This window comes from Chiloscyllium plagiosum, unplaced genomic scaffold, assembly GCF_037043375.1.
Source record: "Chiloscyllium plagiosum isolate Xiang-an unplaced genomic scaffold, Cpla_swu_hap1 HiC_scaffold_38, whole genome shotgun sequence".
Taxonomy (NCBI): domain Eukaryota; kingdom Metazoa; phylum Chordata; class Chondrichthyes; order Orectolobiformes; family Hemiscylliidae; genus Chiloscyllium; species Chiloscyllium plagiosum.
The window spans coordinates 58,069,150-58,089,239 of NW_028270176.1; the positions used below are offsets into that span (position 1 = coordinate 58,069,150).

General features: G+C 42.9%; 1 protein-coding gene and 1 long non-coding RNA gene across 11 annotated transcripts in view; one reads left to right on the forward strand and one right to left on the reverse strand.

Moving 5' to 3' along the window:
* Positions 1–1,857: 1,857 nt before the first annotated feature.
* LOC148139528 (uncharacterized) lies at positions 1,858–16,490 on the reverse strand. The gene is made up of 3 exons (XR_015753644.1): positions 16,357–16,490; positions 14,363–14,493; positions 1,858–1,958 (listed from the first exon to the last, which is right to left on the reverse strand). It is a non-coding gene; the product is annotated as an uncharacterized LOC148139528 (long non-coding RNA).
* The window catches only part of LOC148139529 (uncharacterized), a 224,345-nt gene continuing 209,285 nt past the window's right edge, over positions 5,031–20,090 (forward strand). For 5 of the 10 annotated variants that reach the window (XR_015753642.1, XR_015753636.1, XR_015753638.1 and 2 more), the window contains exons 1-6: positions 5,031–5,083; positions 5,721–5,827; positions 8,537–8,619; positions 10,345–10,436; positions 11,338–11,424; positions 15,150–15,254. Coding sequence is in view for 1 of the 10 variants with exons in the window: in XM_087980962.1 (XP_087837088.1) it covers positions 8,555–8,619; positions 11,338–11,424 (152 nt within the window). In the remaining 9 variants the exon portion in view is untranslated. The remainder of the gene's footprint in view (positions 5,084–5,720; positions 5,828–8,536; positions 8,620–10,344; positions 10,437–11,337; positions 11,425–15,149; positions 15,255–20,090) is intronic. The other 5 variants (XR_015753637.1, XR_015753640.1, XR_015753641.1 and 2 more) reach the window with 4 other exon arrangements.

Genomic DNA, 20,090 nt, shown 5'->3' on the forward strand with positions numbered 1-20,090 from the left:
ATCACAGTTGCTGCCTCTCGCTCCACAAGTCAAATCATAGGATCTAAACAATAAACTGCAGGTGCTGGTGATCTAAACCCAGAAACAAAGTGCTGGAGAAACTCAGCAGTTCTGAGGGCATTGGTGAAGAGAAAAAAAATTGTTACATTTCAAGTTTTTGTCTGAATGGACAAAAGGTCATTGGACTTGGAACTTACAATGTTTAATTCCCCTCAGAGATGCTGCTGGGCCTGCAGTTCTCCATCACTGTGCTTTCGATATTCAACTTTATTTACAAAACAGATCGGAAAAATACTAATCTGCAAAAGTGAAAGGTTCATTGCAAACATGAGCATAGTTTCCACACTTGAGTTACACAAGCACATCTCAGTTTAAAAACAAGATTTAACTCAAAGTAACATTCCATTTCAAAATTAGCCGAGTTACACCAGTAATAAAGCTCATCCACCCAATGAGGCACTTCAGACAACATCCTGCAGTGTTGCACACAGCCACCTTTACCGAAGAATGATCACATGTCACAAAATTGAAGGCAAAGAGCGTGTCTCTTTACAGGAGCTGAAGTCAAACTCTCAATTTTTGGAAAGATTTTTATTAAACCTGATTGAACATTTAAATCTTAGAGCAAAATCTTTGTTTTTTTTAAACAAAGTGTGTGGGAAACATCCCACATCTTGCTAAAGGTTCAGTTCAGTCTGATACATAGAGCCAAAGGTCAAACAAACATCACACTTTCTTTCACTTCTACAAAGGGCTGACATCACATTTCTTCAGGATTTAAAGTATTTTATAAATTGTTTGTAAAATCATTTGTCACGTTAAAGAACTGGACAATAACTACCATTGTATACAATAAGAGTGAAGCCTGTGACAGCAGATTGAGCTTTGGAGGGCAGTGAATGCACTTTCTAAATTCTGGGAGCACTTTTGGAGACTGCTCCCAGATGGTGATAGTGAGCATATCTGGAATGCACTGTTTAGATTTGGGAATCCTTGGGAAACAGTCTGTGGTTTCACTGATACTTGGTTTGCGTTGTTGGTGTACAGTAAGCAATTCATAAAGTTACTTATGTATTGTTGTTGACTACCCGAATGGTATTCAAATCTGCCAGGTTGCCTTCAATAGTGTGAATGCATCTATTGTAAATATTTCGAATATTCCAGAACTGCCCAGTGCTTGGCAAATTCAGGGGGGACAAAAAAATCACATTGGGTAATTTGAAATTAAGAATGCAAGAGGATTTAACCACTGAAGTATTCAATTCAAATAGTTAAATGGAGTGCTCACATTTAAAATACCTGTGATCCATAGGAATGGATGGACTGACAGAATTGGGACCAAATTCGTAGCTGGGGAGTGTGAAATGTGCTTTGATAAAGTCACCTGCATTTACCAACAATAATTTGGCAAGCTCGGAAATTTAAAAAAACAATACGAGCTTCATTGCTGCTCCAGTCGGGTCCCAAGCTCTGTGAAAAAATAACAATGTTCAGGTTTATTGCATACACTCTGAAACACGTGTTTCTTCAATAGATCTTGCAAGTTTACCAATGAGCATAGCAACATCATTTGGATGGACAAACTTTTGCCAACTCATTTCTTTCCGAGCCTCTATAGCCTGAAGAGTGACCAGAAGCAATTACTCCCCATATGTGGGAACATATGGGGAGTAATTGGGGTGGCACAGTGGTTAGCACTGTTGCCTCACAGCACCAGAGAGCACCAGAGACCCGGGATCAATTCCCGTCTCAGGTGACTGACTGTGTGGAGATTGCACATTCTCCCCGTGTCTGCGTGGGTTTCCTCCAGATACTCCGGTTTCCTCCAACAGTCCAAAAATGTGCAGGTCAGGTAAATTGGACATGCTAAATTGTGTTAGGTGTAGGGGAATGGGTCTGGATGGGTTGCGCTTCGGCGGGTCGGTGTTACTTGTTGGGCCGAAGGGCCTGTTTCCACACTGTAAGTAATCGAAAAAAAAATTACCGTCGAGGATTTTTTCCTTCAGAATTGATTTCCATATATTCAGTGCCCAGAAAAGATAAAAAGCTTGTCACCTTTTATAGAGCAATGATTCAGTGGGAGTAAAACACTCACCTTTTCTTGCTTAATAATCACGCTGCCTAAATTTTAAACATGAACACTTTTTAATAGTTCACGAGATCCTAACGAAATATTTTGTGCAAAACAAATCACATGATACATAGTTATTCAGATAATAAAACAAGTTTGTTCATTGAAGAACCCAGAGGAAAAGGTCATGAAACAATGTGAGTTTGATATACCTCAATTATCATTTCAAGTGCATTCTCTGCATAAATTCTCCTTTTCCTCCTCGAAGTATTCAAATTCTTGAATAATTGAGAGAATGAAGTCACAGTTGTCAACACACAATCAGACCCTTCAGTCCAACTTGCCCATGCTGACCAGATATCCTAAATTAATCTAATCCCAGCATTTGTTCCAGCATTTGTTCCATATCCATCTTAAACCCTTTCTACTGATTATCATTTTATTTTACTTTATCAGCACTTGAAATACTGACGTTGTTTTCTCTAACATTGGTTAAAGAAATCATAAGTTCATTCATCTAAGTTAATTTTGTAATCTTTCACAAAGAAACAATTGAGAACAAAATATAGCCGAGTGCAAAACAAAATACTGCAGCTGTGCGATATCTGGGAACACTCTAAAGCTGAGGCACTGATACTGCACAAGTTTGTCAGCACGGTTTCAATTACTGACAATAATTTATTAATGTCTTAGCCTTCACATAGTTAAGGTAAATGTGAGATATCTGAATTTCATGAATTGGTTCCTATTGCACTGTGATCAACAAAAAATATTCTTGGTTTAATCTACTCAAAGGAGAAAGTGACGACCAAAGAAGCTGGACATCAGAGTCGAAAAGTGTCATGCTGGAAAAGCACAACAAGTCAGGCAGCATCCGAGAAGCAGGAGAGTTGATGGTTCAGGCATAAGCCCTTCATCAGCAATCACAGGCTTCAGAAAAATAACTGGCATAGACTTATGGCAACACATACGTAGAAAGGTCGAAGCACGTTACTATCTGATTAGAGACTAATTTCAGATTTGTTACCATTCAGAGCAACATTTCAGTATGATATTTACATATGTACCTAAAAGATAAGTTTGGTTAAAATTACAAGCTCTAGAATGATTATAGTATTAAACCTGGAAATAAAGCTGGTGAACAAGAATGGCAAAGTGAAGTCCCACCAGTATCGCCTTGGGCAGTGTCAAGTAAGAATTTGAGAGCAGAGTTGCCACTTTGGAGTAACCTGCAGTCTGGCCAAATTGCAGCAAAAAGCTGTTCAATTTTATCTGCAAACTATTGAATGCAAAATCCTCCTTGCACAATAATGAGGCAGTATTTTGGGATGTCATTTTTAAAATATATTATTTTCAAAGTTACTCACAATTGAGAGTAACAGCTTGGCGCTGTCTGCATAACACAGTACGTAAAGGAATTAACAGAAAAAATATTATTACCCAAATTCAGACTCACCATTGATATTGCATGGGTCCAGCATTGATAAGTAATCGATTTTTAAAAATAAGTATAGATACATTTACTAACTACATTGGGATACAGTCAAGTTTCTTACTGAACAGTGACAGGATTGGACAGAGTCCGCGTGGATTTAAGAGAGGGGAATCATACTTAACAAAGCTACTGAAAGAATCTACAGAGTCAAATATTAAAGTAAGAAATTGCAGGACATTTAGAAACGCTTATCATTAAACATGGTAGACTGGGTTTTGTGAAAGAGAAATTATATTTGACAAATTTGCGACAGTTCATTGAGGAGATAACAAGCAGGGCTGATAAAGGGCAATCCAATGATGTTCTGTATTTGGATTTTAAAAATGCAAATGATAAGGTGCTACATAAAAGTCAATTGCTCAATTTAGGAGCTCATGGTATCGGCGTAATGTATTAGCATGGATTGACGATTGGTTTACCACACTGGCTGTTGGTGAGTCCTCACTTGCAGTGTTGTATACAATGTTAGCTCCCATATTTAATAAAGGATAAACCAACATCGGAGACCATTCAAAAAAGATTCAATTAGATGTTTCGAGGACGAAAGTGTTGACCTATCAAGAATAGATAAGCAGGAGTGATCTTATGGAAACAAGATTCTGAGGAGCTTGACAGAGTAGATGTTGACTAGATTTTCTAGCACCAGTGAAGTCTCAAACCAAGGGACATTACATAAGGGAACATTCATTTTAGAAAAAGTAAAGAACTTTTTCTCTGTGAATGGCTAGAATTTCCGCACCCAAACAATTGCGAAAGTTAAGTGTGGGAGGGGAATGGTTGGCTTACTCTTCGGAGGGTTGTTCTGGCTTGTTGGGCTGAAGGACCTGTTTCCACATAGTAGGGAATCTATGATTCTATCTCAAATTATTTTAAAAAAGGGCAAATAGATTTTTGAAATATTGAGCAGTTGAGGGCTATGCGGATCAAGCATAAAAGAGGTATTGAGGTCTGGGTTGGTCAAGCCATGATCTGATAGAATGGGGGAACAAGCTGAAGGCGATGAATGCCCTACTCCTGCACCGATTCCTTGAGGCTCTATTTCATGTTTTTTTTTGTTTCCAAAGAAGAGCGTGATACAATGTGCTTAAGATCTCAGATGTTGTGTAAAGGAGTGAAAATGGGGTGTTTATGTACTGATTCAGAAGGCATTGATTCATCAATCACAGCTATACAGTCATGAGTAGGAAGGCAATCCCCTCCATGAATAAAGGAAATCTACTGCAGAGCTCACACAAAGGGAATCCTTACCCTCAGTAAACTCTCCCATCACATTACCCAACATATCAGCTGAAGCAGGACACACTGCGCATGTTCTCGCCAACAAAGGGACTCCGGGTGATTGATGTCAGCACCGGACCAATGAAAGGACGGTGGGCGGAGCTGGATGACCTAGCGGGATGTTGGTCCTCCAATCAAAGTGAATGTTGGGCGGAGCTAAACTAAACCATGTGATCACTCGCGCGCGGCGCAGAGTCGCTGTAATGAATGCTCGGGAAGTTATGGAAAGAAAGGATACGGTAAGGAAAGAAATAAACAGGGAACTGGGAGAAAAACTGTGTTGCCATGAGCGGAGAGGTTTTACAAACAAATTGTGCACGTCGGAAAACACAAATTTGAACGTCCCAGTCCCGTGTTTGCAGTAAATGGGGAATTGCCTCAGCGCGGCTGCAGGCCTGAGTGAGCGCCGCCATCTTTATTCGGGACAACGATTCACTGGACACGTGTACCGCCGCCATCTTTGTAGGGGGCAAAGTGCAGCCAGGCGCATGTGCAGCCTTTCTCTGGTATAGAGTCATTGTGATCACAGCAGCCAATACTGCTCTGATTCACCCCTTGGCTCCCTCATGGCCACTTTGTCAATATCTAGCTTCCTCAGTCTCGAACCATGGGTGTATTTTTGGTCTGTTTACTACTGTATTATTACTTTTATAGACCTTTGCAAATGAGTTTTTCGCTGCGGCCCAACCCCTGACCATGTGCTGCTAGATTATCAGATTACTTTTTTCTTGAATATTTTTGACAGTCAAGAATTCTTTTTTCCAAAAAGCAAGTGTATTTTCCTTCCATTTCTGGCTGTCAAATTCTGCACCATTTTCATTCCCTGTAATCCATTTTGCACTCCATGAAACATCAACTGTGTTTCTCCTTCCACAGATACCAGTGATTAATGCCAAAGCCCTGTTGCTTGTGGAGAGGGTGATGTTTGACTTTCTTGTACAGCTGCAGTTTGTGTGGTGAAGGTGCTCCTACAATGAGGTTGGGTAAGAGACATTACAGATTATTCATTACAGCAACAGTGATGATTTGAAAATAATGTCAAATCAACAACAGTTTGTATTTTTATTATCATGCTTATAATTTCACAAAAATACTATTGAGAACTTTAGACATAAGGCCAGAGATGGAGATATTAGGCCAGGTGACCAAAAGTAGGTTTTGAGGGATGTCTTAAAGGTGGAAAACAGAGCTGTGAGATTTTGGTTGCGAATTTCAGACCATGCTGCTTCAGCAACTGTAGAAACAGCCACACAGATGAAGTAATGAATTAACAAATTGTTGGGAGTCTCAAAGAAAATGGGTTGTCGAGGTCTCAAAGTGTGTGTGGTGCAGGGAGCTAGGGATTATCACAGCCAGGAATTAAATCAAGTGTGAGAAATTTAAATTGAGGGATATTGGCCACATGCTGGCAGGTGAGACTAGATTGGGTTCGGATATCTGTTTGGCATGGATGGGTTGGACCGAAGGGTCTGTTTCCATGCTGTACATCTCTATGACTCTATGTTGTTGCTTATGAATAGGAGACTTTTGATGAATCAACAAGCAGATATTTAGATGTTCTTGAGATTACAGGGAGGTTGAATGTGGGAAGCTGGCCAGGGAGTGAGTTTGGATAATGAAGTCTAGAGATAGCTCATATACTTTCATCACATTGTGTTGAGACAAGGGTGAAATCAGCTCGAAATAGTGATCTTGGAGTGGGGCTGAGCTATCACCCTCACCTCACCTCTGGGATTCAGCTGGTTGTCAGTTTGTGAATCAGGCGGTGACACAATCGTGAGCTCATTGGCCCTGGTGGAGCCTAAAGTGAGTGTCGCTCAGCTGACTGTTGCAGAGCAGCTGCTGCTTGGTAGCCCTGGTGATGACATCTTCCATCACTTTACTGCTGATCGAGTGTAGACTGATAGATGGAAATTGCCTGGGTTGGATTGTTCTGTGCTTTTGTGTTGAACATCCCTGGGCAATGTTCCACATTGTCGGTAGATGCCAGTGCTGGAGCGGTACGTGGCTCGGTGAGTGGCAAGTTCTAGAGCACAAGCCATCAGTATGATTGCCAGAATATTGGCAGGGCCAGTAGCCTTTACACTACTTAACCATTTCTTGATGTGATTCAAACTGAATCGAACTGGTTTAAAACTCACATCTGTGATGTTAGAAACCACTGGAGAAGGCTGAGATGGATCATCCCACTTTGCACTCTGGCTGCAGATTGCTGCAAATGCTGTCATCTTATCTGGTGCATGGGTATGTGAGGCCCCTCCATCAGTAAGGGTGGGGATTTCTGTGATGCTTCCCCCAGTGAGTTGTTTAATTGTCCATCACCGTTCACAACTGGATGTGGCAGAACTGCAGAGCTCCGATCTGTTCCATTGGATGTTGGATCACTGAGCTCTGTTGCTTGCTGCTGATGCTGTTTGATATGCAGGTAATTCTGTTTGATAGCTTCACCAGATTAGCACTTCATTTTTAGGTATGCCTGGTGCTGCTCTTGGCAAGCCCTCCTTTACTGTCCATTGTGATGGGTGAGAGCAGGATTTACAAACCCATGAGATTACAGATTGTGCTGGAGTACAGTTCTGCTGCTGTTGATGTCCCACAGTACCTTATAGATACCCTATTTGAGATTCTACATCTCTTTGAAGTCTGTCCCATTTAGAACGGTGATAGTGCCACTCAACACAGCGGAGGTTTTCTCAACTTTAAGGCAAGGCATTGTCTCCAAAACGAACATGTAATGGTCGTTCTTACCGATACTGTCATGGCCAGACATATCTGCAGCTGGTCAATTCATAACAATGCGATCAAGTATGTTTTTTTCCTTCTTGTTGGTTCCCTCACCACCCGCTGCAGACTCAGTTGAGCAGCTATGTCCTTTAGGACCTGGCCAGCTCAGTCAGTAATTCTGTTGCAGAGCCAGTCTCGATTGTGGACATTGAAATCCTGTACCCAGAGTATGTTTGACACCATTTTGTTGCCTCAGTGCTTCCTCCAAATGTTGTTCAACACGAAGGAGAACTGATCCATCAGCCAAGGGAGGACAGTACGTGGTAATCAGCAGGAGCCATGAGACTCCCAGGGCGAATCCTCCCTGTCTGTACACCACTGTGCCACCACCTCTGTCTGGTCTGTGCTGCCGGTGGGACAGGACATATCCAGAGATTTTAGGAGAAATTGAAGACTGCAGATGCTGGAGGTCAGAGTCGAGAGTGTGGTGCTGGAAAAGCACACCAGATCAGACTGATGAAGGGCTGAGGCTCAAAACGTCGATTCTCCTGCTCCTCTGATGCTGCCTGACTGTTGTGCTTTTCCAGCACCACACTCTCAATATCTAGGATGGTGAAAGTGGTGTCTGGTCATTGTCTGTAAGGGATGATTCCGTGAATATGACTATGTCAGGCTGCTTCTTGACTAGTCTGAGGTACAGCTCTCCACATTTTGGCACCAAAAACTAGATGTTAGTGAGGAGGACGTTGCACCATCGAGAGGGTTGATTCTGTGGTTGTAATTTCTGGTGCCTTGTTAGATGCCACATGGTCCATCCAGTTTCATTCCTGTGTTGAGACTTTGCAGTGATTAGTACAGTGAGTAGCTGGATGGGCTGCTCTCAGGTTGGCAGGATTTTTTTTACCATTGACAATGGTTTCGTGGAAATCAGGAGATTCCTAATTCCAGTTATTTTTTCGTGAATTCAGATTCCACCATCTGCCAAGATGGGATTCGAACCAGGACTTCAGTCGTTTGTTTTAATATTCTGGATAAAAGCTAAACACATCAGGTTTGTTCACTCATTTTAAATATCACTAACCCTGGTTTTGTTTCTTTGTAAAACACTGTCCATCATCCTGTCTCCTCTATCCTCCCCTCCAATAACATGAGTGAGGAGCACATGGAGTTTCTCTGTCACCATGACTGAGATAATCCGATCTGCTGCTTCCCTCCCTCCCACTAGCCCACCGAGCCAAACTGCCTCACGTGGTGTTCCTGGTTTTTGTCCTAAACCTATATCTTTCTCCAGTCTCTTGTTAAGCCTTATCAGAGCTCATCTTTACAATTTACCCAAAGCTTGCTAAACCACAGACTTTCCAACACTCTGTCTCCTCCTCCTCCTCACCGATTCACAGATATTGTTCCTTGTTCTGGCTGTCTGTCTTTTCTGGTTATGCCCTTCTCTCCCCTTCTTTGAAAAACTTCCTTTTGACCTCACGGTTTTTGGAAAATCCTGCTCCATTTCCACTCTCTCTTTCCTTTCTGAATTCCTTGCATTTGGTGTCCCTCCAGTATCTATCCTTGCTCTCTCCTGTATCTCACCTACATACTGCCAGGAGTTGACATTGTGAAAAAGCACCATGTTAGGTTTCACATGTACACTGACACTGTCCAGCTCTCCCTCCCCACCATCCCTCTCCATTGTTCCACTGTTACTCAGTTACCAAACTGCTTATCACATTCCCACTACTTGATTAGCTGCAGTTTCCTCCAATGAAACATTGTAACGGTTAAACCCATTGCCTTCAGTTGTTATTCCAAACTCCTTTCTCTTACTGCTGAGCCTCTCCCTCTCCCTGGTAACTGTCTGAGGCAGAAATACGTTCTTCACAATATTGCTGTTATATTTGACCCTAAGGTGACCTTCTGATCAGACATCTGCACAATCCCAAACACCAGGGAATTCCAATCTCTTAAACATTGTTTGTCTCCACCTCACCCCAGCTCCATTGCTACTGAAACCCCTTACCCGCCTCTGTGTCGCCTTAAACTTGACGAATCTGAAGCAGAACCCTTGATTCCGCGACTGACCCAGAATCTGGTTCCAGACTCCCTTTTCAGTATTAACACTCGGAAACATCCACTCAGTATTTATCCTGTCAAACCCCTTAAGAATCCCATCTGTCTCAATGAGATCACCTCTCTTTCTCCAAAATCCAGTGAGTAGAGTCCCAACCTGTTCAGCCTTTATTTAAAAGATAATCCCTCCAAACCAGGGATCATCCCAGTGAATCTTCCCTGCTGAAAAATATGTTGCTGGAAAAGCACAGCAGGTCAGGCAGCATCCAAGGAGCAGGAGAATCAATGTTTCGGGCATAAGCCCTTCTTCAGCTTATGCCCAAAACGTTGATTCTCCTTCTGCTTGGATGCTGCCTGACCTGCTGCGCTTTTCCAGCAACACATTTTTCAGCTCTGATCTCCAGCATCTGCAGTCCGCACTTTCTACTAGTGAATCTTCCCTGAAATGCCTCCAATAAAGTGACACATTCCTTATCTAAAGGGACCAAAACTGCTCACATTACTCCAGATATGGTGGTCTCACCACCACTTCCTCACGTTACTCTCAGGTATATACTCCAAACTCTCATACTGAAAACCCTCGAAACAAAACATTCCATTCCCCTTCCTGATGACCTGTTGTAACTATGTACAGTAATCCTGCGCCAGGAGGAGGGGATGGTGTGGGTTTCTAACTTGAACTGAGAGTGACAGATTTTATAAACTTGTATTACAGGATATGACAGGTGGACATTCAGATGGTAATCTCAGTAAATGTTCTGCCAAACTCTGAATTACTCAGTACATCAGGACCTGGATATTCGCATTGTGAGTATTGTGTTCCAGATCAATCCCTTTTGCTGCTTAAAAATTCTCCTTTGAATCATCACATTCTCTCAAAAGGTCTCCCCAAACCATCATGTGTTATGTAATCCTTTTATAATGATGTGATGAGTGTAAGGTTTATTATTCGAATGTGTAATTTTTGTACAAGGATGCCTCAGAGAGGGAGCAGAATATTCTTAAAGGGGAGAATAACCATTTTGAGGGGAGGCTGTTGTTTATTGGTATCAATGACATAGGAATAGAAGATTTCACATTGTTGGATCATTGGAATCTCTTGTGGGGTAGAATTGACCTTCATCAGAAGGTTGGATTGTACCTGCACTGAAAGGGAAGAGTTGCTAGTTCTATTCAGGAGGCATTAAACCAGTGAAGGAATGGAGGTAAACTCAAAAGAGTGAGGAAAGAGCCAAGTCTGCGGCTGGTACAGTTCAGGTGTCAAACAGTCAAGGCAGGCAAGGGCAAGGCACAGAATGAGGTAGGACTGAGCAGTTACACTGCATTTATTTCAATGCAGGAGGCCCGATAGGTCAGGCAGAGGAGCTCAGGGTATGGTTTTGAACATGGCACTGGGATATTACAGCAATTACAGAGGTATGACTTAGGAATGGTTAGGACCAGCAGCTTAATGTTCCAAGGTATAGATGCTATAGCAAGGATAGAAAGGGGGCAACAGAGCAGGGGGTGAGATGGTTTTGATGAGGGATAACATTATGGCTGGGCTTCAGGAGGATAATCCTGGAAGTACATCCAGGCAAGTTGTACAGGTGGAACTGAGAAATAAATAGTCAGCCGGGAATTGAGAAGCAAATTTACTAACAGATCACTTATCTGTAAGAATAGTATGATTGTATACAAGACTTGACCTTTTTTAATTCATTCACAGGATGAGGGTGTCACTGGCTGGGCCTCAAGGGCAGTTAAGATTCAACCATGTTGCTGTGGGTCTGGAGTCACATGCAGGCCAGACCAGGTAAGGATGGCAGATTCCTTCCCTGAAGGATATTAGTGAATCTCATTGTTTTTTTTTGCAACAATCAACAATGGATTCATGGTCTTTAATAGATTCTTACTTCCAAATTTTTATTGAATTCACATTCCACTGTCTGCTGTGACGGGATCCAAACCCTGGGACCCAGAACGTTATCTGGGTGTCTGGATTATCCATCTAGCGATAGTATCACTAGACCATTGGGCAGGGTGAGTGACTGAGGTATCAGTGGGGCAGCACATCAGCACCAAATATCCCATGGTCTCTGTGGAAGGGCTGGGGAGGGAAATATATCCATGGTGGTGGGGTCTGACTGTAGGTAGCGGAAATTGCAGAGGTTAATGCGCTGTATCTGGAGATTCGTGGGGTGGCAGGTGAGGACCGGTGGATTATATTCTTATTGTGGTTGGAGGGGTGGGGGGGAAGGTGGAGGTACGGGAAGTGGAGGATATGCATTGGAGGGAATTTTTGATCACGTGGGAGGGAAATGCAGTCCTTGAAATAGGAATCCTTTCTGGGATGTCCTGGAGTGGAATTGCTTTTCCTGGAAGCAGATATGGCAGAGGCGGAGGAATTGGGAGTACAGGTTCATGTTTTTACAGGAATATACTCAAGGGAAATCAGATGAGCAAAAAGGGAACATGAAATATCTCTAGGAAATGGTTTAAGTAGAATCCAAAGCGATTCTACAAATATATCAAGGATAAAAGAAAAAATAGACAAAGAATACAACTTCTTAAAGATCAAGAAGGCCATCTGTGGAACAACAGGAGGTGGGAGAGATACTATGCTACTCTTTTCTGGAGAGTTTGGAGAACTTGATAGTTAACAACAGTGATAACTTGAAAAGTGTCCATGTTACAGAGGAGGTGGTACTGGATGTCTTAAATGGCATCAAGGTGGATAAATCCCTGGGTCCTGATCAGGTGTATCCCAGAAATTTGTGGAAAGCTAGGAAAGCAGTGCCCCTCCCTGAGGTATTTATATCATCGTTTGTGACAGGTGAGGTGCTGGAAGACAGGTGTTGTTATTTTAAAAAGGTGGTAAGGAAAGGCCAGGGAACAACAGAACAGGCAGCCTGAAGTCAGTGGTAGGCAAGTTATTGGAAGGGATTCTGAGGGATAGGATTTACATGTATTTGAAAAGACCAGGAAAGATTAAGGATAGTCAACATGACTTTGTGTGAGTAATTCTCTCTTTCTAACTTGATTGAGTTTTTTTTGAAGATGTGACAAAGATGATTGATGAAGGCAGACTGTGGACGTTGTCGATATGGACACTGAACGATGTTCCACAAAGCAGACTGGTTAGCAAGGTTAGATAACGTGGAATGTTGGGAGAACTAGCCATTTGGATACAAAACTGGCTTGAAGGTAGGAGGCAGAGGGTGGTGATGGAGGGTTGCTTTGCGGACTGGAGGCCTGTGAGCAGCAGTGTGCTGCAGGAATGGATATTCGGTTCTCAAATAAATGACTTGGATGTGAATATATGAGATATAGTCAGTGGTTTTACAGAAGACACCAAAATTGGAGGTATAGTGGACAGCGAAGAAGGTTAGTTCAGAATACAACAGGATCTTGATCAGATGGGACAATGGAGCAAAGAATGGCAGACGGAGTTCAATTTAGACAAATGCGAGGTGCTGCACTTTGGAAAGGCAAATCAGGGCAGGATTTATACACTTAATGGTAAAGTCCTTCGGAGTGTTGCTGAACAAAGAGACCATGGAGTTCAGATTCATTGTTCGTTGAAAGTAGAGTCGCAGATAGGCGGACTAGTGAAGGTGGTGTTTGGTCTGCTTATATTTATTGGTCGATGCATTGAATACAGAAGCTGGGACATCATATTGTGGCTGGACAGGAAATTGATTAAGCCATTTCAGGAATTCTGTTTTAAGTTCAAAATCCCCTGTTCTGGGAAGGATGTTCTGAATCTTGAAAGAGTTCAGACAAGATTGACAAAGACTTTGCCAGGGTTGGAGGATTTGGGCTACGGAGAGGCTGGTGGTAATTTCCCTGGAGAGTCAAAGATTGAGAGGTGACTTCATGTAGATTTGTAAAATCATGAGGGGTATGGATAAGGTGAACAGCCAGGGTCTTTCCCCCCCAGGTTAGGTGGTTCCAAAACAAGATCACATGGGCTTAAGTCAAGAGAGCAAAGATTTAAAAGGGATCTGAGAAGCAAAGTTTTCAAGCTGTGTGTGATGTGTGTATTGGATGAGCTGCCAGATGAAGTAGTGGAGGCTGATACAATTACAACATTTGAAAGGCATCTGATTGGGGACATGAATAGGAAGGGTTTCGAGGGATACGGATCAATAGCTGGGAATAGGATTCCATTAGATTAGGATTCCTAGTTGGCATGGACAAATTGGACCAAAGGTCTGATTCTGTGCTGTACATCTCTATGACACGAATAAATGAAAATAAGATGTGTTCCTCTTTTGTGGAGAGCTAGCAGAAGCACAGATAATTGTCCTTGGAGCTGAGACAGTTAAGCAGTGAGTTTGACCAGTTGCAAATTTGTGTCTTGGATATTTAATTTGCAGAGAGAAGGGAATTGTGAACAATGCCACAATTTTAGTAACTATTTTCAGGTAATTGGCAAATAATATGTGAACATGTGAACATTATTTTATTCAGTAAAGTCTGAGCATCTGGAACTGTCTGATTGGCAGCTGGACACAGACTCAGCAGTTATTCATAAACAGATTTGGAATTTTACTTTTTAGGGGATGATTTGGGGGGCTATGGGCAAATGGGAAGGGAATTGGGACAGATGTGCAGCATCTCCAGAGGGAGAGAGTACAGTCCCAATGGGCTGAATAGCCCCCAGCCCCTGTGCTCTGAGATACTGCCCCATTCACTGTGAATGATGAAGCTCATTCCAGGGCAGAGAGAGGGAGGATCCCACCACTCACCTCACAATGGGTCTCGTGTGATTGATGTCAGCGCAGGCCAATAGGGGGCAGAGGGCCGTACTGGAGGACCAGGTCGTACCAGTTTGTCTTCCAACCAATCGGAGTGAATGAGGGCATCCTCAAGGCTGGAACTAAAGAAAGGCACATGTAGCAGAGATCTGAGAAACTGGAGGACATGAGATAGGGAGCGTTCTGTGGCTGGTGAGGAATTATATAAATAAGGAAGAGTTGTGAGGCTGGATGAGGTGACAGTGATCAGGAGAGTTGAGGATGGAGGAATTTAGAGTTAGTGAGGATTAGAGTCATAATGTTATACAGCAAGGAAACAGGCCCTGTGGTCCAACCAGTCCATGCCAACCATAATTCCAAACTGAACTAAGTGTACGTGCCTCCGCTTGGTCCACATCCATCCAAATATTTCCTATTTATGTACTTATCTGAATGTATTTTAAATATTGTAATTGTATTCATTCCTCTGGAAATTCATTCCACACGTATGTTTTTTTTTAAAACCCTTATGTCTTTTCTCAAACCTTTCTCATTTCTTCTCAAAATGAATGCACCCAAGTTTTGAATCCCCCTCTCCCCCGGCTATTCACCTTATCTGCACTCTTTTTCTGATTTTATAAACCTCTAATAAGGTCACCCCTCAACCTCATGCACTGCAGTGGAAAACATTCCCAGCCTATCTAGCCTCTCCTTAGAACACAATCCCTCCATTCATGGCAACATGCTGGTAAATCTCTTCTGAACCTGCTCCAATTTAATAATATCCTTCCTATAACAGCACAACCAGAACTGGACAGAGTATTCCAGAAAAGGCCTCTCCAACATCCTGTACATCCTCAACATAACGTCCCAACTCCTGTATTCAAAGGTCTGAACAATGACGGTAAGTGTGCTAAGCACCTTCTTAACCACCCTGTCTACATGTGACACAAACTTCAAAGACGTGAAGCCCTCTGTCTCTTTGTTCCCATATCACTACTCAAGGTCCTACTTTTATTGAGTGTCAGTCCTACCCTGGTTTGTTTTATCAAGATGTAATATTTTGCATTTATTCCAATCCAAAACATTTTCAAATATAAAGGCAGTAGGAGTATAATTAAGAGGGAAATCAGGAGGCAAAAAAGGGGACGTGAGATAGCTTTGGCGAATAGGGTTAAGGATAATCCAAAGGGCTTTTGTAAATACATTAAGAACAAAAGGCTAACTAGGAGAAAATAGAGATCAGCAAGGCAGTCTTTGTGTGGGGCTTCAGGCGATGGGCGAGATAGGGAAACAAGTACTTTGCATCAGTGTTTACTGTGAAGAAGTACATGGGAGATATAGAATGTGGTGAAATAAATGGTGATATCTTGAAAAATGTCCATATTACAGAGGAGGAGGAGGTGCTGGAAGGAGCTGGTGCAGGGGAAAATGATTCACATTTTTGCATCATTGTGATCTCCTCTGGAGTAGAGTTGACCTGCATAAGAAGGATGGATTGTACCTGATTTGGAAGGTGTCTAATATCTGGGCAGGGAGATTTGTTAATGCTACTCAGGAGGCATTAAACCAGTGAGGGAGTGGGTGTGATTGCAAATAGATAGTGAGAAAAGAGGTATGTCTGAGGCTGGTACAGTTCTGAGGTCAAATAGTCAAGGCAGGCAAGGGCAAAGCAGAGAATGAGGTCAGACTGAGCAGTTACACTGCATTTATTTCAATGCAAGAGGCCTGACAGGGAAGGCAGATGGGCTTAGGGTATGGTTTTGAACATGGCACTGGGATATCATGGGTATTACAGAAACGTGGCTCAGGGATGGATAGGACTGGCAGCTTAATGTTTCAGAGTATAGATGCTATAGGAAGAATAGAAACGGGGCCAAGAGAGGAGGGGGAGTAGTGTTTTTGATTAGGGATAGCATTATGTTTGTGCTTAGGGAGGATATTCATGGGAGTCCACCCAGTGAAGTTATTTGGGTGGAACTGGGAAATAAGAAAGAGATGATCACCTTATTGGGGTTGTCTGCGTGGATTTCATCCGGGTTCTCTGGTTTCCTCCCACAGTCCAAAGATGTGCAGGGTAGATTGGATTATCCAGGCTGAATTGCCCGTAGTGCTCAGGGATGTGTAGGTTGGGTGGCCCTGGAAAATGCAACGTTACAGGGGGAGGTTAGGAGACTCTGAGCGTCAGTATCAATGTGATGGGCCGAATGGTCTCATTCCACACTGTTGGGATTCTGGGATTCTCTGATAATTCTATTAGTTTTAAAATAGTTACAGAAAATAATAGACCAGATTGTCCAATTTAGAAACTTAACTTTTCAAGGGTCAATTTTGATGGCACAAGGCAAAAACCTTCATCTGACCCCTCAAACCTGCTCTGCCATTCAATAAGATCAGGGCTGATCTTTTCATGGCCTCAGCTCCACATTCCTGCTCTCTCACCATAACCCTTAATTCCTTTCTTGTTCACAAATCTACCTTTTGCCTTAAAGGCAAATAAAATTGATAGCTCAGCTGCTTCACTCAGCAGGGAATTCCACAGATTCACAACCCTTTAACTGAAGAAGTTACTCCTGAACTCAGTCCTAAATCTGCTCCACCTTATTTTGACGCTATGTTCTCTAGTTTCACCCATCCCTGGTGAAAATAAACTCCCTGCTTCTATCTTACTTACTCCTTTCATAATTTTGTTTTTTTTCCCCATCCAACCTCCCATTCTTCTAAATTACAATGAGTATAGAACCAGTTTTCTCAATCTCTCCACATACACCAACCCTCTCAACTCCAGGCCCAAACTAGTGACCCTCCTCTGCACCCCCTCCAGTGCTAGTACATCCTTGCTGAAGTAAGGAGATCAAACCTGTACCCAGTACTCCAGGTGTGGCCTGTACAGCTGCAGCATAACCATCCCTCGAGCAAGGAAGCACAATATTCCGTTCACTGCCTTAATTACCTGCTGCACCTGCAAACCAACTTCCTGTGATTCATGCAGAAGGACACACAGCTCCCTCTGCACAGCAGCCTGCTGCAAGTTTTCACCATTTCATCATCCAGTTTGCTGTTAGTTCAACCAAAATGGATGACCCCACATTTCCCAACATTGTCCTCCATCTGCCAGATCCTTACCCACTCGCGTAACCTATCTGTATCCCTGTGCAGACTTACGGTGGCCTCTGCACACATTGCTCTACCTCATCTTTGTATCAAATGTGAACTCTGACACCGTACACTTGGTCCTCAACTCCAAAACATTTGTGTAAATTGTAAACAGTTGTAGTGCCAACACTAATCCAAACACCCATTTATCCCCATTCTTTACTTTTTGTTGGTTAACCCATCCTGTATCCATGCTAATGCATTACCTGTAACGCCGTGCAGCCTTTATCTTATACAGCAGCCTTTCATGTGGCAACTTGTCGATTACTTTCTGGAAATCTAGATACACCACATCCACTGGGTCCCCCTTGTCCAACGCATTTGTGATGTCCTCAAATAGTTCAAGTAAATCCATTAAACATGAGCTGCCTTTCATGAATCCATGCTGTGTCTGCTCAATGGGATAGTTTCTACCCAGATAACTCGCTACTACTTCCTTGACAGGTTCAAGCATTTTCCCCACTACAGAAGTTAAACTAATGGGTGTTTTTTTTTTAAATAGTGGCATCACATTTGCAGCTTTCCAATCTGTCAGATACGTCCCAGAGTCCAGCAAATTTTCGCGAATTATCATGAACACATTTGCTATTTTCCCGGCCATCTCTTTTTGCCCCTGGGATGCATTCCATCACGGCCAGGCGCCCCTTTTACCTTTAGGCTGTTACCTTTCCCAACACTTTCTCTTTACTGAGAATGATTGATTCTCTGTCCACATCTGCCATTGCCTCCATAGACCTGTAAAAATGAGACAATGAGAGTACACAGACAGTATATTCCTGTTAAGGCCAAGGCTGGGAGGCGTAGAGAATGCTGCCTGTCGAGAGAAATTGAGGCTCTGGTCAAGAAAATGAAGGAGGTATATGGCAGGTACAGACAGCTGGGTTTGAGTGGATCCCTGGAGGAGTATAGAGACAGTAGGAGAATACTTGAGGGAAACCAGGAGGGCAAAAAGGGGACAAGCGATGGCTTTGGGAAATAGATTTAAGGAGAATCCAAATAGATTCTAGAAATACACTAAGGACAAAGAGTGACCAGGCAGAGAATAGGGACCCTCAAAGACCAACAAGACTGACTATGGAACCCCAGGAGTTTGGAAAGATTCTATATGAATATTACACATTGGTTTTTACTGAAAAACGATGTGGAAGCTAGAGAATTTGCACAAATAAATAGTGATAACTTGGCAAGTGTCCATGTTACAGAGGAGGATACCCTGAATGTCTTAAAATGGATAAAGGTGGATAAATCCCTGGGACCTGATCAGATGTATCCCAGAAATTTGTGGGAAGCTAGGGAAGTGATTGTTGGGCCCCTCCCTGAGATATTTGTGTCATCAATAACCACAGGTGAGGTGCTGGAAGATGTGTGCCATTATTTGAGAAAGGTGGTAAGGAAAAGCCAGGGAACTATAGACCGGTGAGCCTGTAGTCAGTGGCAGGCAAGTTGTTGGAAGGGATTCTAAGGGACAGGATTTGCATGTAATTGGAAAGGCAAATAATTGGGGAGAATCAGCATGGCTTTGTGCATGGACATCGTTAACTCGGACTTCAGGAAGACACAATGTTCCACATAACAACAGACTGGTTAGCAAGTTCAACATGATAGAATACGAGGAGAACTAGCTATTTGGATAAAATTCATCACAGAGACATACAGCACAGAAACAGACCATTCGGTCCAACCCATCCATGCCAACCAGATATTCCAGCCCAATCTAGTCCCACCTGCCAGCACCTGGCCCATATCCCCCCAAATCTTTCCTATTCATATACCTATGAATGTTACAATTGTACTCGCCTCCACCACTTCCTCTGGCCACTCATTCCACACACGTACCACCCTCTGTGTGTAAACGTTGCCCCTCAGGTCTCTTTTATATCTTTCCCCTCCACCCTAAACCTATGCCCTCTAGTTCTGGAAGCCCCCACTCCAGGGAGGAGACTTTGTCTATTTATCTTATTTATGCTGTCCATGCCGTTCATGATTTTATGTTTCTCTGTGAGGTCACTCCTCAGTCTCCGACACGCCAGGGAAAACAGCCCCAGCCTATTCAACCTCCCCCTGTTGTGATTTCGACCAGGAGCAGATTTGTCTCCAGGATATTTAGTTGACAGAGAGGGAAAGTAGAAAGTTTGTCACAATTTTTAGTAACTGCATTCATGTAACTGGCAAATAATGCAAGGTAAAAATGAGAAGATTATTTTACTGAGTCAGTTCTGAGCATCTGGAACAGTTTGAACAAGAGCTGAATGCAGATTCAACAGTTAGTGTCAAAACAAATGTGGAATTCAACTTTTTAAGGAAAGATTTGGAAGGCTATGGACAGTTGGGAGGGGAGTTGGGACAGATTTGCAGCATCTGCAGAGGGAGAGAGTACAGCCCCAATGGGCTGACTAGCCCCCAGCCCCTATGCTCTGTGATAATGCCCCATTCGCTGTGAATGATGAAGCTCCTCCCTCCGCAGAGCCATCGAGCCATAGAGATGTACTGCACAGAAACAGACCCTTCGGTCAAACTCGTCCATGCTGACCAGATGTCTTAACCTAATCAAGTCCTATTTGCCAGCACTTGGCATATATCCCTC